Here is an 18,857-nt window from a genome sequence, read left to right on the forward strand (position 1 = left end):
AGTCTTAAAAAAAATAAACACATAAACACTGCTGACAAGTGAGTGAGTGAGTGCAGCTCTCGTTTGGACCGCAACTACTTTTTGTCTTACTTACTAAAGCGAACAAAGTTACTAAAAAAAAAAAAAAAGTGGGGAGGCACATTAAGTTTGTGCCTAGGGGCGGCGAGGAAGCTTAATCCGCCACTGCGGATACTACTGACGTACATAGACGTGCGGTTGAAACAATATGTTGTTATTGAATTCCTCACAGCAGAGAGTTTTGCGCCCGTTGACATTAATCGACGATTGACTGCTATCTATGGCGACGCCTGTATGGATGTGAGTAATGTCAGTAGGTGGGCAAGGAATCTTAAAGGCGACTATCCGGCCACGACGAGCCTGTATGTTCAGGTCCGCAGTGGACGACCGATAACAGCTACGGATCTGGGTTGGCAAAATTTGTGTTTTTTTTAAAAAAAGGAACAAAACAAACTTTTTTGTTTAAAACATGTTTTTTTTTTTGTTTTAAACATTTTTTTGTTTTAAACAGTTTTAAACATGAGTTTAAAAAACATGTTTTAAACATGTTTTAAGCAAAAGAAAGCCAACATTTTCCCAGTAAATTATAGTTAAAGTCGTTAAAGAAAAAATACTCATTTTTATGAGTACAGTGGCGGCAAGGACAGTTTATTTCCCTTTGGAGATAAGGTTTACCATACTGCAGGGAAGGAGTGTGCGGGACCAGTAGCGTACGCAGGATTTCATCAAGGGGGGTGTTATTTCGAAAACTTTCTACAAATTCACATTACCATTGTTTTATTACACTTTAATTAATTAATAAAAATAAATTAATTAATAATTATTACAATCAATTAGTTTAATTACTACTAATAATTACTACTAATGCAGCTGCTATTTATGAAAGAAATAGAACAAAATTACATTTCTTTTGTTTCTTTGTTACGAAATAATTGTCTAGTCAACGGTTATTTGTATATGATAAGTGAGACATTTTAAGTGAAAAAAATCCATAAAAACAAGCAACTATATTAAATTTATTGAAATAATCGATCGAAATATGAAATTCATTCAAGGAGCCGCGCTGGTCAAGTTTGACAACTTCATGGAATATCCGGGTTCGATTCCCGGAATTGGTTGGAATTTATCCAACCTTGTCTCCGCACCCAGCCTCATAGCAATGGGTCTGAGAGCAACCCTGGGGGATGAAGGCTGCCGGAGCATGGTGCTGATCACATCACCTGCAAAATAGTTCGAGATCGAGAATCTTTGGGGCCCACCACACCACTACGTGTGCCTTCATGGCACGGTGCTATATGCACGGGGGAATCTACATTACCTTTACCTATGGAACTCGCCCAGGATGATGATGAAGCGCGAGAATACATGTTGCTGAATTCCACTGAGTCTATGTTTTCGTTGAAAAGTAAGTTTATAGACATTCCAACACATTTATCACTTCTAGGTGATTCACAAAGCACTCCTTCAACATTATTTAATGATGTGGATGTAGACTCAGCATCACTTGAGAGTGCACAAGGGGATGTGAAATCAGTACCGGGAAGAACGTTTGAAATAAGGTCAGCACACTGCGACGAAGCAAGGAATTTTCACAATTCTCGCGAGAGTCACTGCGCGACTTTTTGCAAAACAAATTGCAAAATTGAACTTGGCGGCCGCTTAGATTGTGTTTGGAATGTTGTGTTTTTCTTCATGCTGCATGGGAATAATAATTCAAATTATTATTATTAATACTGTCGCAGATCTTTGACTGTGATAAATTAGCCATTTTCAATTTTTTTCTACAGCATTTTCCATAATATTTCAAAAGCTCAAGGGGGAGGTTTGAACCCGGTACCCCCCCCCTTGCGTACGCTACTGTGCGGGACAGAATTTTTTGGGTCGGGACGGGAAAAATTCTCAATTTCCCGACAAAGTCGGGAAATTTTCGGGACGGAATGAAATTTTCCAAAGCTCTTGAAATCTCGAATTCTACACGTAATTTCCATCTTGAGTGCTTGTTTTTGCACTTCTGGTACAAAAACTAACAATTTCCGATAAGTTCCAGACATTTACAATGCAGAAAACGTCGAGATTTGACGACTTTTTAAAATGACTATTCGGTATTTCCCGACTGCTTAAGATCCTGAAAAGCCGGGAAGTCATTTCCCGAAATTGGGACGGGAATTTTTTTCCCCGATCCCGGTCCCGACTTTTCGAGATCCCGCACACCTCTACTGCAGGGACAAAAGTTTTTCCGCCACTGCTGAAGTAGGTTAGGATTCATATTCATCTAAATTTCAATAAACTAAATATTATAGAATTACTATTCTCGTCCTGGAAATAATCAGGGTGAAATATTTCCTGCTGCCTGAACAGTTTATATAGCAGAAAACAACCTGCAGTGTCATAGCATGGTCATAGTAGATCCTCCAGATCAATTTATCTTTCCAAAGTACAAAATTATGTTGCCAAAAGTAAGCGTCTGCTCTTCATTCAGTTATACAAACCAATTAATTGTATCGCATGAGAAAAAAAATAACGCCATGATCAAAATCACGCATTGTGTATTCAGACCTATTAGTCTGCAGCTTCCACCAGTCTCAAACTTACAGGACGAACAGGTACGAAACAAAGAACTGAGAAGCTTCGATTTCTACAGTAAATCACGGGCCCTTCTTGTCGCACAAGTTTTGTTACCTTGTGCATACACAGCTAGCCTGCCTAACCTAACAACGTAGGCATTTAGCCAAAATTAAAAAGCTTTCTCCCGTGACGTGAGAACATAAGGTTGCTCAAGTGTTGTGCAATAAGAGACCTGTAATGCACGGATTAATTGATACAAATTCAATGAAAAGACAGGGTTGCCAACAGACTATAAAATATCAAATACCAAAATGTGTTTTAAACGCTTCTAAAAAAACATGTTTAAAACACATTGTTTTAAACGTTTAAAACATTTGTAAGAAAACAAAGCCGTGCGTTTTAAACGTTTAAAACAATGTGTTTTAAACATGCCAACCCTGCCACGGATGCACAGCATCAAGCGCGCGTGGACGAACTGATTCGTGTCAACGGACAGCGTAGTCCACACACAATTTTTGGAGCACGGGACCACTCCGATCGGTACTGCGAGTTAGGCCTGGCAAGGACGCAATTCTTCAACATGACAATGCTTGCCCACACACGAATTTTACTCCAACCGCCATACATCCCATAACTCGCATCTTGTGACTTTTTCCTCTTTCGGAGGCTGAAAGAGCACCTAAAGGGACACCGTTACACCAGTGACGCTGAGGTGCAAGCAGATGTGCGTCGCTGGTGCCGGGAGAAGATGCCTGATTTCTTCGCCGAAAGGATGCAACAACTTCTCCGACAGTTGAATTTGTGTGTGGACAATGATGGTGACTACGTGGAAAAGTAGTGAAACCCTGGTAGGACATTACAAGCTTTAAGAAGACATATAGTTCCTGTAAGTATCTTGCATATTATTGACGTTATTGCGTAGGAGACAAAACTTTTCAAAACCCCCTCGTAGTTTTCTATATTTTTAATTCAGGGTTACATAAAATACATCGCTATGTTTTTCTGTATAAGTCATTCACCTCTTTTCAGTGGGCCTTGCACGATACAGTATTCGGTCAGCATCTGAAAATGCAGTGTGTTTCGCGAGCATCAGGTTTGTGTGTGTGTATGTGTGTTGTGAATCATTTCACTTTGAAAACACAGACTGAAGCGATTATAGTGTCCATCGAGGGAACCTCAAAGTACGCTTCACACAAGTTATTTGAACTTTTCTGGAGGAAAAATAAATGTACCACAATTAATTATTTATATTTAATCCATTAACAAATGTATCAATTTAAAATAATATTGTGTTTTTGCATTGACCGTACTTTTGATTACTGGCAAACTTGCTAAAAAGAAAGACTAGGAAATTTAAGTATGGAAGTTACGTTAGCAAATATATTTAAAGTTCACGAAACAACAGGGGAGGAGAAAAATAAACCTAAAAAAATGAAGAAAAATTCAACAAAAACTGCCAAAAATACTGAAAATGACCTAAAAGCAGAAAAATGCAAAGAAATGCAAAATAAAAAGAATGTTTTCTGGTTCTAACTGAGGAGAAACTGACTGCTACTAGGATTAGCATTGTTTTCAATGCTCAGAAAGAGAGATAATTTTTCATCAATTTCCGACCCCTAGTTATCAGTAAAATCGGGTAGAGATGGCGATGTGTGAAGAAAATTCACATTCTGGGCATCTAAAAGAAAAAGAAAGGTTGAAAAACAGAATAAACGTTTATGTGGGTCACTGATGAAATATATGAAAACGAATATAATGGAAAATGTTACTATTGACGTTAGTAGACAATGCTGGATTATGAAATACGCAGAGTAGACACCGGCCCCACGCCATTTAGGGGCACTTCGACAAAGGATCAAAAGCATAATGATTTAATCTTGAAATAAGATTACAATCAAGGTTTCTGAAATTGCTTCCAAAAGATAGAGAAAATGAATGAACTAAAAAAAAGCGAAGACTCTATAGAGAAAGCACTATATTAATGCTAATATTAAAACGTAATCATTATTTTTTTATTATTATTATTTAAAATTGGTAATATTTTGCTGACAAATGCCTGATGATTTTGTCGGAAACCGGCCTTGTCCCTGCATAAAGCGGTTATTGAGCTCGCCCAGTCCCAAATCAATATGTACCTGGCGGCAACCCTGGGGAGGGGGGTGGTAAAACCGGCCGAAGCGAGGTGCTGATCACATCACCTCCAAAATGACGGAGATCGATAACGTGTGGGGCCCTACCCTCCCTTCCCAATTGTGCCTTCATGGCACGATGCATTATGTACGGGGAACTTTATCTTTATTCCACGATTGATTGATTTAGTTTATTTTACTTCGCGTTTTGTGCCTCTTAGCAAATTTGCGAAGATGGGGATGAGTGATGAAATGATGAAATTGATGAATGGACATTCACAAACAACCAAGCCCGATCGGGATTCGAACCCGGGACCCTTGTTTATTCCACGACAAATGTAAGTAATACAATAATACATAAGCACAATTATACAATAAAAATACACAGCATGTTGGCATACATGTACTTCAGGTTCATACAGAATATATCTTTCATTCTTTCTGCTGTGGAAGTCTTTAAATCAAATGTCTCAGTCACACAAACTTCGCTTTTGAGTCATATTTCGGTTCTCTGTTTCGCACAAACTACACCAAACGAGAGCAGACATTTTTTCCTGCGTCCAACCTTAACCACAGTCTTTATGGCTCAACCACAGAGAATATAAATTTATCTTCTCTGTGGTTACTTATTTAATTTCATGCAAATTCAAATTTCCATACTAATTAAAATTTAATTGTCAGTAGACGGTTGTAGTGTTGAATAATCTAGAAAGTTACTGAGTATTTTTTTTAAATTGTTTAATAGTAATTGAAGAGAACTACCTTCTTTAGAAATAGGATAATGTTTTATCATGAGCCCTCTTAAGCAAAAATTTTCTTCACGCCAAGCTATAGTGTTTCATTACAAATTTGGTCTTCCTGACGTTTTAAATCTGTGTGCTGTATGAATAACTAGGACTTCGTGACCCGATTCACACCTGAAATTTTATCCTGAACTTAAGTAATTTAAAATTATTATTTATTTCAAAATTGAGATTTAATTTGGTGGTTCTTGTGTAAAGATTTAGCTATTTCTTCCGCCTAATTGCTGGCAACATTTGTCTGCAGACTGCTCGTGCTCTGGTAAATATATGAAATAGCTTAGCTACTTTTTCCGCAGCGTTAAAAATCACGTTACTAAGGTAAGAATTTTGTTTTGTTTGCTTAGTTGTTTATGTTTTTTTTCCCCATCCGTCTACTCTTTTGTTATTGTTATGAGAACACAATTCTCTATCATCGTGTATTACAGCAGAAATTTTTGTTCGCTAACGAAAGATGTATTTATTTCAATCGCCGGTTCTGTCAATCGATTCCATGTGTCAATGTTTAAAAAATAAGAATATTAATTATTAATTCATCTTTAATGTATATTTTCAAAGTTAAACAGTTTAATATATACATTATAAAATGGTAAAAGGGAAAGAAATTGTTCGTTACACTGGATCGCAACAAAATACAGTTAAAAGGTAAATTATACGAAAAAATAAATGACAACTATTGGTAGTTTTGAGTTAAATTTTCCGTATCTATATTTTAAACCATCTTTAAGAATGTTAAAAATACACGAAAACTGCTCCTTCGAGTAGCCTAAGTGTTCCTGCATTTGCTAAATTGTCGATATGAAAGCTAAAGAAATTATAAGTTATGCGGTAAATGTCTGTTGTATCAGACACTTTTCTTCAAATTTACAGGAGGAACTACTTACGGAAATGAGTTTCTGTTGCATTCATCAAACTTCGTGGAGGTATTTTGTCACTATGGAATGCTGCACAACAAAAAAATAGACACTATTTTGTAGTACTGAAATGTTACTTTATATTTTGTATGTACTACAACTTATAGAAGTATGACAGGTATTTTGTTTGTACTACAACTTTTAGAAGTATGACAGGTGAGAGTTCAGATTTAGAATGTTCCATCTGCGGAAGACAGAAATGTTTTAAGCTTTTTTGAAGACCTCAGTGCATCAGAAATTGGTAAAAATTTACTATCCTTTGGACACCTCTAATTTTTTGGTTTCGTCAATTTTTGACATTCGTACTTACGTATCTGCTTCACGGAACATTCCTGAAGGAGTATCAACGTTGTTTTGATGAAATTTGAACTATGTTTCCTAACCTAACAGAACTAACCTAATCACGCGCCAATGGTTCGTGGGGCTAGCACCAATGGTTCGCAATTATTTCCAATTTCTAGATCCTGATATTAACACGACACCAAATTTTAACTATGTTTCCTAACCTAACAGTAACAGTTTGTATCCAAGATGACAGTAAACAAATGGCTGTTCATTGATAAATATGTTCTCCAGAAAACCTGCATAATGTAATCACTGAGGCACTGAAGTATGCGTTAACAGACATCAATGCAATAGAAATAGAAATCATGTAAAAATGCCTGTGTACCATGATTAATTTGAAATTAAACAATCAGGACTGGGCCTCTATTTCACCAAACTACAGAGGAACAGAAACAGTTTTAAGTTTTAAAAATGTGAATTTCAGCCTTGGAACAGCATCTTGCAGATTCTGTTCTGGGCCTCACTTCGGTACTAATTTACTATTCCACGAACAGATTTTTTCATTTTTACAGAAGAAACTACTTACGGTAATAAGTTCCTGTAGCCTTGTCTAACAGCTGGAAGGCATTTTCTGTGACGTGGGAATGCATCATAGTGGAAATTCATGTTTTTTGTTGAAAATTAATTCTCTGACTGACAATAGCCTTTGGCGCGTATACCTTGGTAGATCATCATGCGTCGTGCTTGTGTTTTGTTGATGTTCATTGGGATGCAGTGTTGCAACCTTCTGTGTTTCCAACCAAAAATACAAACATGACGTGTCATGGATGCATGGTGAAATTCATACCGGGAGCCCCACAAACCATTGACGCATAGCCCCAAAAACCATTCACGAATAGCGCCATGAACCATTTCCGGCAAGGTTATAACCAAGCATAGTAAAAATTTTGTTCGTAAAACAATGCAGAAAAAAAATTCAACGTAGTATTTTTTCGGTTACGAAGGTTGAAACACTGCATAGATGATGAAAATCGATAAAACACAAGCACAACGCATGATGAGGCACGAAGGTGTACGTGCTATATTGTGTTTTCCGCAAACGAAAACTAAAAGAAAGAACTACTCCTTATGTAAAAAATTGTAATTACTTTCATCAAAAAAAACATTAAAAAGCATTAAAGTTCCCTACTCAGAACCCTCTGTAGCTCGTTTGAAGCAATGGATTGTGGTGAAACTTCATATATCGGAGACACATTAAAATCTCATATTTTGTGTTTCGCATGGTTCGTACTTACCAATTGTGTATTGCGGAACATAGTTCAAGGTGCCATTATGCTTTTTACACGAAAACGAACACAATTTTTAACATACAGATTGATTTCTTTGATTCCTTTCCTCGCTTCCGTAACACATAATATGGCGGCCACATCTTGACTCAAGTTGTGGGTATGCAGTGTTTCCAACCTTCTTCACCGAAAAATACCTACTATCGTGTTCGTCACCGGTGGAAATTGTACATTATGCATCATGGGTAGCTGACGGATAGCCCTACAAACCATTCACGGATATCCCCATGAACCATTTCCGATAAGGTTAGTTTTGGTTAGGTTAAGCAAGCATAGTGAAAAAAAAGGGGTTGGAAACACTGACAGGGGGTTACGTCATGAAAAGTACGCTGCATCCGGTTTAGGTACGGGAGGCAAATGAAAACAATGGCAATTGTGCATCTGTGAGATATTTCTCTTGAAAAATACATGATTTCCCGGTCAAATATATTTCAGGATGAAAGAAAATACCTCGACGAACGTTGTAAACCTTAGACAAACTCATTTCCGTAAGTAGTTTCTTCTGTAAAAATTAAGAAATGTGTTTCCGATATACGAAACTGTTACCACATAAAGACTATGGAGAAGCAATAAGTGATGAAAATAAATTTTTCAAAGTTTTGCCACCAGGCGAAAATGTGCTGAAACAGCCGTTGCATTTTGATTATTTCACTGTATGATGTGGATTCAGCGCTGGTTTCATTCTGGGCCTCTTTTGCTTTGAGGAGCTTACACTTTAAGATTCAGTCATGCATTCCTTTACAAGTGCATGATACGCTCAACTCCTTGCACAGCATGTGGTTCTTGCCTGCAAGAACGGTGTTGTTTAGAGACCCATGTCTTCATACAAGATGGAGCAACATTCCACATGTTAATGTTTTTGAAGTTTCTTGAATGTTTATAAGTTTTATAGATGTTTCATGCCAAAAAGCAGCTTGCAGAGAACACTCTTCAACCAGTCTTTTTAGTTGAAACTATACTAAAACAGATTAACCTATTTACCTTTTTCGTGTAAAGAGGGAAAAGCAGATGAATGGAACATGTAAACAAAACTGATTTTAATTGTACATACCTGTAAATAAAGTAATTTCTACTTCGAGAGAAGAAAATCATGCATATTTGATCACAATGCCAAATGTTTCAAAGATGGCTGGATGAGTCAATTATCCACAGCAACAGTTTTTGAATGATACACCATGTATAGGGAAATATATACAAAAAAAAAAAAAAACGTTCTGCAAGAAAAGAGTAGCAAGCATGCCTCCATAGGGACATTCCATGTGAAATCAACAAGTGAAGAGGCACTTTTCAACCTCACATATTTTGATTCATTTGAAAATTTGCATGCTGAAAGGGCCACTTGAGGTAGAAAAATATGCAAAGTTGTAGATTCCATATCTTTTGTATTTTTGACAGTACAGTGTTGCAAAATCTTGTTAACTTTAAATTACAATATTTTGGCAATCCGGGCACCTATAGAAGTGATTTGGACGGTGTTGGAAAGGTCACGAAGGTATCTTTCACACGAGATATTGCATATCCATGTCAGAATAAAAAACAATTGAAGGTGGTGTAAAGAAAACTTTGGTAGCCATTTTCTCAAAAACTGGTCTTTATTTATTTATTTATTTTTTTTTTCAAAAAATTATGTTGCATATATACACTATTATTCAATAACCGTACAAAATTTGAAAATGGGACGCCAATGGGGTCCGGAGTAATGTTAGATTAGGGAAGGGTAGAGTAGGTTAAGTAATTCATTATAACATATTTTGATAGACAAATTCATAATATTCAAAAGTAAAAGTCTAAGAGAAATGAAATACAATATTGTTTGAATTAACGTACATAGATCTAATGTTTAAATTCGCAGTTGTTAAAAATAAGGGTGATTCAAAAGTCCGGTCCCATAGGTAACTCCGTTATTGGTGCATATAGTGAAAGGTGGAAAGAGGGGAAAGTTGTTGGAAATAGGTGAGATTGCCGAAATATTGCAATTTAAAGTTAACAAGATGTTAGAAAAATTGTCAAAATGGCGTAGTTTGCAACACTGTAATGTCAAAAATACAAAAGATATGGATCTACATATTTTCGTACCCCTGGTAGCCCTTTCAGTATGCCAAATTTCAAATGAATGAAAAAATGTAAGGTTGAGTCAGTGCAGGATGCATGGTTCGAAGAGCTCATTCCACAACCTCCCACAAATGCTCTAAGGGGTTAAGATCAGGGGAGTTAGGGGCCAATTCATATCCTGCATCTCTGGAATGTTCCTCCAGCCAAGCAAGTACAGCCTTGCCTCGGTGGTACCGTGCATTGTCATCCTGGAAAATGCTGTCCCTGTGTGGGTAGAAATGTTGCATTGCAGGGTGAAAGTGGTCCCCTAACACCTCCCGATACACAACGGATGTCACATGGCAGTCCATACACACCAATGGTCCCAGTCCATGCCAACAGAAGCAACCATACAGCGGCCCCCACCCGCATGTACAGCACTTACCATGCAGGAAGGGTCCATAGCCTCGTGCTGTTGGTACCACACACGCCTGTCACAGTGGTGTAGCAAAAACCGTGATTCATCTGACCAACACACCCTTTTCCAATCGTCTACGGTCCAATCAGCATGCTTGTTGGCCCAAGTGAGACAAAGTCGACAGTGATGCTTCATGAGGAGTGGGTAACGAGTGGGTCGTCTGCTCTGGAACTTCATGCATGCCAGTGTGCGCACATAGTTTTGTGGGATATGGGTGTTGTGCATCCACTGTTGCTGATTGTGTGTTCAGCTGTCATGAGCCGTTTGACTCGACGCTCTCCCCTCGGTGGCACCTTCCATACGCCCTTGCAATTCTGCCTTTTGGTAGTCGTTGCCCCATTTTCTTCTCTCTCTCTGTACACCTTCACTACACTGAAACGGGTGCATGCAGCCCATTATTGACGCACCTGATGCTCGGACACCCACAATCATGCTCTTTTGAAACAACGTTAAATCCTGACCACCTCCCATTGTAACGTGTGCTGTTTGATTAACATGTAGCGTTGTGTCTATACATTCATCACGATACTTCCAGTGAGGGTGGTCATGTGATCAGAGCAGCTACCTTGTTGTTTGGAGGGGTGGTCGCAATTCAGTGAGCACTCAGTGTATATAGTAAATTCATGTGATGTAGAACGGGTGCATGCATAATGAAGATGATTTGATCAAGCATTTGAATGTAGATGAAATACTTAAAGATACGATTTTTGTTGTCATTACTTAGGCTGAAAATGGAGCACAACAGTGTATCATCGGAAGGAGAGGAGTCAAACAAGGCTGACAAAACAGATGAGAAAGGTAAATAGAATCTTTTATTTTATTTTATTGGTTTGCATGGTGCCACTTCTCTTGTGGGGAGTGGTGAAATTTTTTAGCTTTCCTCTACTTGTTCATTGAAGATTTATCATTACTTTATGATATCACATGGAGCTTATTGCATTTCTTTAAGATGTGAGAAATAGGGGAAGCATGGAATTTCTTTTTATAATTGATGCTTTACTGTTTGTTTTGGATGTCCCTGTGGGGATGTTCCATTGGTTGTAGATATGAGGAGGGATGATAGCCCTTTTAATGCCTTGAGGAGGTATATCACACCCTCCACCTTAACCTGTCCAGTGAGCATGAACAAAATTAATTTACATCTGCTTTGTTGTTATTAGAGCCTGGATATTGCCTTCAATGCCAATTTTGTTCCCATGATCAGATTTGTAGACTTTCAGTACAGAAGTAAATTTAAGTTACTACAATAATTATGTGTAAATTTTCTTGTGACTGAAATGGCTTATTTCGACTTGTAGTGCCAATTTGGATTAGGAGTGCCTAAAATAGTGTTCAAGCTGTGAAAATTGTATTTTGGCATGTTTATTTAGGTCTCCCCAAAGGCAGCATAGTAATGCTCCACCCTTCCCCCACCTTCTCCTCTTGAATACTAGAACTTATAAAAATTCTTCAGTAAAAATAAAGAGTTAATGGTGATTGCCCCATCTTCACATGGTTGGTGGCAAGAGTTATATTCTCAGGCCTCGGGAGAAAGTCTGTTCTTTAAACTCTCTGCTTTCGCCTTACGGCCACCTAATCACATTGAATGTCGCACCAAAGGTTCCAGGTTCGAGTTCTTAGTTATAAGAATGACCTGCTCAATGTCATTGTACATCTTGTACTATAGATGATGAAACAAAGGGAATAAATCTAATCTAATCTCATCTCAGCGTGGGCATGACTGATCCTTTGGGTATGCCCCCATCATCAATTGGATATAATCACCATGCATCCTGGTCACATGGAAAATGAATGTTCACCTGAGAATTATATATTTCACACATAATTTCATTTCAGCCACAGTAATTTGTTAATTATTATAAATACGTTGAAGGAACATGATACTTTCAGACTGAAATAGTTTTTTAAATATGCCTCCTTTGCCCCCCCGGGAGAAATACCTTGATTGCCCCTCCCTGGAAAAAATCCTGCGGACGCCCATGATCCTGGTCTTTCCAATTATCAAACGGTGGCAGAAAACCAACACAAAACAAGATAATACAGGTATGAATCGTTCCACTTTCATTTTATTAGTCTGGGGCTCTTGAGAGTGCAATAAAGATAAAACTTGTTTATGTTTGTTAACACATATATGTTCTTGTATTGTATTTTGTTTTTGTATTTATTATTACATTGTGCATTTAGATTTAAGTTCTTTTCAGTTGTCTGTGCACTTATTTTTTCCATGCATGTTTCATAGTTCGTACTTTTGCAGGTACATTTTTTTCAACATTGTTTCTGTTTTGAAAAAGCTTCTTGGCCATTTTGAGAGGATTGTCTTCTGAGTATGAAAGGTTTTATGACTGTGACGCAGTTGTTGATATACTCAATAAGTCAATTGAATTGTTGTTTTAAGTCCACTTTATGCACAGATAGGCTAAATGGAACCGGACCTACAGTATAAATTGGGATCTGAACCATTGTGCAATGTGCCTCCACCAGGTATCAAACCTGGGGACCTTTGTTTACAAGGCAATGAATATACCATGACTCCAACGAGTAGTGAAGGAATCTATTGTTTTAGAAGATTAGAAAAAACAATCAAAGATGTTGTAACTTATATACAGTGATTGTACAATCCTCTGCATGTATTACGAAATTACAGCTATTGATGTTGCAGAAATATTAAATCTTGGATGAGAAGATTTGAATATGAGACTTTTCATTATTCATGCTATTATAAAAAGTAATGATTATTACATGTTATTTTATAAAATTCAGTGCCTAGTTTTTATATATTTTTTTCCAAACAAACTGTTCTACAGCAGAATAGAACAAGGTAGCAATGTTTCAGGAAATAAAACTTTTTTTTTATTATTTATTATTACATTGTGCATTTATATTTTAAGTTCTTTTCAGTTGTTTGTGTGTACTTATTTTTACCATATGTGTTTCATAGTTCGTAGGTTTGCAGATTCATACTTTGTATTTTGTAGGTAATTGGCAGTTATCAAAGAAGAAGGTGTTAGACAGATTACATCACTTACTGGATAGCACTGATTTCTGTGATTGTACAGTTATTGTAGGACATGAAGAAAAGGTAAAGCTTTTCTCAGTTTGTTATTTTGTTATATTTACATGTACAAAATGTTATTTTCTTACTATTAACTATACCACAGAATGCCCTGTGCCAGAGGTACAAATTAACCCTCCATTGGTACACGTCTTTCAGAGTAACGCGGTTGGTATACGATAAGCGTGGCACTCACATATGAATTTCATTGCTTTTTGTCATTTTTTCGAATATCATTTTACATTTATCACATTAAAAAAAAGAGTTTATAAATGTATATTGCCTAACATATATCACTTATACATTAAAATTTGTATTTATTATGTAATAACAAACTGATATTCTTGTATTGCAATATTACTGATTACCTATATAAGAGACAATGTAACATGAACACAACAATTTTTACAATTTTATTTGGAATTTACTTTTGATGTTCTGATTTGCAAAACATTAGTAATAAATTAAATAATTTGTTACTTGTTGACGAAAGAGATGTACCTGTACATTCTATTTCGTAGTTTCATCCTGCCAAATATATTGAGGGGAAAAAACACATAAAAGTAGGCTCATTTTTACAAGGAGCTATCATTATCGCTTTTCAATATCTCTTCAACAACATTATCATCTGATTACTGAGAATAAAACACTCTGCCCAAGTCTTCTTTTTTTCTCAACACTCGGTTCAGCAAAACATGCTCCGAACTGCCATTGTTCATAATTACCGAACAGAAAATGATATCATTATCTGAACCTGAAAAACTTACAACGTGAACATCACACCACGTATGCCAACGGAGGATTAACAATAAAAGTATATACGGGAGGCTATTCAAAAATCAAGTTCTGATTGGTTCGTAAAAAGCAATTCATAACCGCAGTGCCATGGCGTATGCGCAGTAGCCAGCAGTAATGTGTAATCGCACTCCACACAAAAAACGTAATCCATTTTCTTCAACAGTGTGCGAGTAGAAACTGACTAACATTGATGCTCGTGTTACTGCTCCTGCCAGTTGTGAGGTGTGATTCCATTACTTCAAGCAGAAGGAGTGAACGCTGCCAAAATTCATTGTTGATTGTGTCCTGGAAATTTGAGGAAATTCCTTGGAGAGTTGTGAAATTGTGAAACGGCATTTTGCTCGCACAATTTCTTCCAATTTGTCGGACGAGTTCATTGGTCACAATTGAAGGTCTTCCTTGAACTCCCTCATTATGCCCGTCTGCATGTCAAGCCTTAAATTTCCTGTACCCGTCTCTCGCAGCACTATCACTCACTACACCAATTTTTGTTGCATCGACTCCTTCTGCTTGAAGGAATTGAATCACATTGTGCACCTCGGAACTGGCTGGAGCAGTCATACGAGTGGCTATGTTTGCCAGTTTCTACTTGTACACTGTTGAAGCAAATGGACTGTGGTTGTATGTGGAGTGCAATTACACATTACTGCTACTGCTACTGTGCAAGTGCCATGTCGGTATGCTTATGCATTGCTTTTTACGAGCTAATCGGAATTTGATTTCTGAATAGCCCTTGTATGTATGTGTGTGGGTAAACAAAAATGGAAAGTTTGTATATTTTGCAACCTACATTTGCTGTGGAACTTACTCCTAGTTACATTGCATCCAGGAATCCATCCAGTCTCATGACAATCCTTCTACTGAACCCAGTCATCAGAGATGTGACTGCCTCTGGTATGTTGCCCAGTCCATTGATCAAGATCCACTGATCAAGTCTATCCATCAAAAGGTTGGCATGTGATGAGGTCATTCTGGTGCCAGTTTTCATCTGCAAACTCTGTGGTGGCTTTTACCTTTTATAAGATGTCCCAAAACTCCAACTCATCATTGCCACCCATACCAACAGTACAAACACTTAACTTCAGCTACTCATTCCAAGTAGCCATTATCCACCAGCTACCTCTGTAAACCACAATATCCTTTTCAAAATGCTGGGAACTCAATTTAGCCACTCATTAACCATCCCAACTTTTAATCCTCCTCCAATCCCAGTCACATATTTCCGACATTTTCAATCCCACCTACACACCATCCAGCAAACAGTGGCATGTTCTGAAAATTTGACTGGTTTGCCACAATAATTCTTATTTATCGTATATATTTATTATACATTTATTAATAATTATATATTTATTATATAGATTAATTAGATGTAATAGAAATAAAACACCAAAGCAGACATACAAGTAAAACAAAAAACATGAGTCTGATATCCTCAAAATTTCCAGCCATTTATTTCTACATTCTTCATAAAATCTTCCTTTTTACCTGAACTTTCACCTAGATTTTCCTGCACCAATGGACATTTCCCTTCGTGTAGCTTCACTGTCTCTGTCAAACACAGCACAGAAATCAGGAGGAACAAGTAGCTTTCTCCTGTCAACACTGTTTGCAGCAGTGGAACTTATCCTGCAGGCTGTGTGTTTTTAAATATCTACTTGCTTCGGCACCCTCACACTTCCTGCATCCTATCAGGGAGGAAACAGGGTCGTCAGAAGAGTGTGATGGAGAACGATCAGTGGCCTACATAAGCCAGTTTTTAAGTTCTTAAAAAAATTATGTAAATTCTACCTTAGAAGCTTGCTTTAATAGTTTCCATAATATACAGTGTGTCCCAGAAGTCACTGAACCCAGTTGTTTACCACCATATAACTGAAAACTTAATATAATGAGAAGAAACTCTTTTTTTGAAAATAAGACCCTGTATGTTGAGAAAATTATGTGATACGAACATATAGAATATCATGCATGATTTAATAATAAATAATTAAAATGTTGCCAGAAGTGAAAAAAGAAAAGGAAATCACATTTATTGACACACAGAACTCAATGAGGTACATTATTGCAACATTTTTTCAATATCACCAAACAATCTGGATTGAATACTATTGAATTTGACAGAAAAAGTACGTTGCTGAAGTCTTACAAACATTGCACAAGGGATATGAATAAGATGTCCCAAAAATGGCACTTGTTTGCAGATTCCTTCCAGGTAACACCACGAAAGAAAACTAGCACCTCTGGGAATGACGCCATTATGAATACCTTACCATAGGGCTGGAACAACGGATACAGCAACGAATTTGATATGATACAAGTGTTTTAATTCACTTAGCATTATACAGTAATTAAATACGTTTGCACACTGAATAAGATACACAAAAGCCCACATCCGATAGGCTAGTTGAAAAATGTTCTTCCCGCTGCCGCGAGCCGACATGCACCATGCCGCTGTGTTCGAATATCATAGTCCCAGAATTCCGCGTTCTTGCAAGAAGCTCCCAGCGGGAGTAAAATAAAAACAAATGAGGAGCGGAAAGCAATGCTATTTACAATCTTCAACATTCTCCCCCCTGTTGGAATGCGCAGCATCCAAACTAAATCATGAAAGTTCAATTGATCTTCCCATCTGGAAGAGGCACAATCTTACTGAGAGCCCTTCGGTACACTCCATCCTTGGTGCGAACCACGGCTACACGAACTAAATTGTCTTTCCCTGGAAACACTTCTTCTATAATGCCCATTTTCCAGGATAATGGGGGTAGGTTGTCTTCTTTCAGAAGCACAAGTAGTCCTGGTTGCAGGTTGGGCTGCGTGGTTGTCCACTTCTGACGCTGTTGCATACCATGCAGATAATCTCGGGACCAGTTTCTCCAAATCCTTTGTTGAAACTGTTGAACTCGTTGCCACCTGGAATGTCTATTTTCCTTGAGATCACTTAAGTCTGGTTGAGGAAAGGAGGTTAGTGGACCACCAATAAGAAAGTGGCCTGGAGTGAGGTAATTAAATTCTTCATGAGAGTCAGGTAAGGATGTAAGAGGTCGAGAGTTTAAGCAACCTTCGATTTGGCACAAAAGAGTTGACAGCTCTTCGTATGCCAGTACAGCATTCTTGGCGACTCTGCGAAGATGGTACTTCATAGATTTTATGGCGCTTTCCCAGACACCACCGAATGTTGGGCTACGTGGAGGTGAATTTTTCCACTGAAAGTTTTCTTGTGCTGCATACCTTTGAATGTCTTCACTGAATCCTTGCGATTGAAATAGCAATTGAAGTTTCTGAAGTTCGTTCTTCGCTCCTTGAAATGTTGTGGCATTATCGCTGATAATGGTGGAACAAATGCCTTGCCTTGCTGTGAAGCGTCGCAATGCTGCTATGAAAGCTTCAGAAGTAAGGTCTGTTACTAGCTCAAGATGTATTGCTCTCATGGCTAGGCACGTAAAAAGAGCGATGTAGCATTTCTTTGTGATTTTACTCCTGATTGACCCTACTTTGATGACGTATGGTCCGGCATAGTCTATGCCTACATGATTAAATGCCTTGCTAGGTGTAACTCTGATGGATGGGAGCTGTCCCATTAGCTGTTGTGCTCCGGATGCCTTCAAACGATAACAAGTTAAACACTGATGAATGATTTGCTTAATAACTTGTCGTATTCTAGGTATCCAGTACCTTTCTCGAATGGATGAGATTAACAATTGGGGTGCTGCGTGCATCAATCATTCATGCTCTGATTTAATTAGTAGACGGGCGAAGTGACTTTTTGGATGCAAAATGATTTGATGCTTGCTGCTGAATTCCAAGTTGCTATTTTCTAGCCTACCTCCAACACGAAGAATTCCCTGATTATCCAGAAAGGGGTGTGCCCGACCCTGTGGCCGAGTGGTTAGCACATCGCGCTGCGACGCCAAGGGTCCCGGGTTCGAATCCCGGTCGGGCTTGGTTGTTTGTGAATGTCCATTCATCAATTTCATCATTTCATCACTCATCCCCATCTTCGCAAATTAGCCAAGAGGCACAAAACGCGAAGTAAAATAAACTAAATCAATCAATCAATCAATCAAACCAGAAAGGGGTGTAAGTCCTTGAGGATACTTTTGTTGGATACTTGCCCTTCGGCAGTGAGATCATTTATCTCTCGATGAAAGAACGAAATTTGTGTCATAACGACGCACGATTGAGTGGCATCTTCAATGTCAATTGAAGTAAGTGGATCGGATTGTTTGTTACTTGCATTTTTACAATTGCGAATGAATCTTTTACAGAGCGCTATAGTCCTTAACAATTTGAAAAATGTAGAAAAATTGTTTATTATTGCCTCTGATTGCAGATGAGACACCAGTGAGGTTACAGGAAGCTTTCGTTGTTCAGGAACATCTTTGTTGTTAAGACTTGTGTCAGATGATGATGATGGCCAGCACGTTTCATTTTCTTGCAACCA

At 37.8% G+C, this 18,857-nt stretch overlaps 1 protein-coding gene across 2 annotated transcripts in view; it reads left to right on the top strand.

The window, feature by feature from the left end:
* The first annotated feature begins 5,768 nt into the window (after positions 1-5,768).
* LOC146003576 (BTB/POZ domain-containing protein 6-like) overlaps positions 5,769-18,857 on the top strand; it is a 43,474-nt gene continuing 30,385 nt past the window's right edge. Inside the window, exons 1-3 of one of the 2 annotated variants that reach the window (XM_083141877.1) lie at positions 5,769-5,833; positions 11,291-11,364; positions 13,542-13,645. In XM_083141877.1, the coding sequence (XP_082998003.1) occupies positions 11,298-11,364; positions 13,542-13,645 (171 nt within the window). In that variant the 5' untranslated portion in view covers positions 5,769-5,833; positions 11,291-11,297. The other variant, XM_083141876.1, reaches the window with a different exon arrangement.

The sequence above is a fragment of the Lepisma saccharinum genome, chromosome 20, assembly GCF_977018435.1.
Source record: "Lepisma saccharinum chromosome 20, izLepSacc3.1, whole genome shotgun sequence".
Taxonomy (NCBI): Eukaryota; Metazoa; Arthropoda; class Insecta; order Zygentoma; family Lepismatidae; genus Lepisma; species Lepisma saccharinum.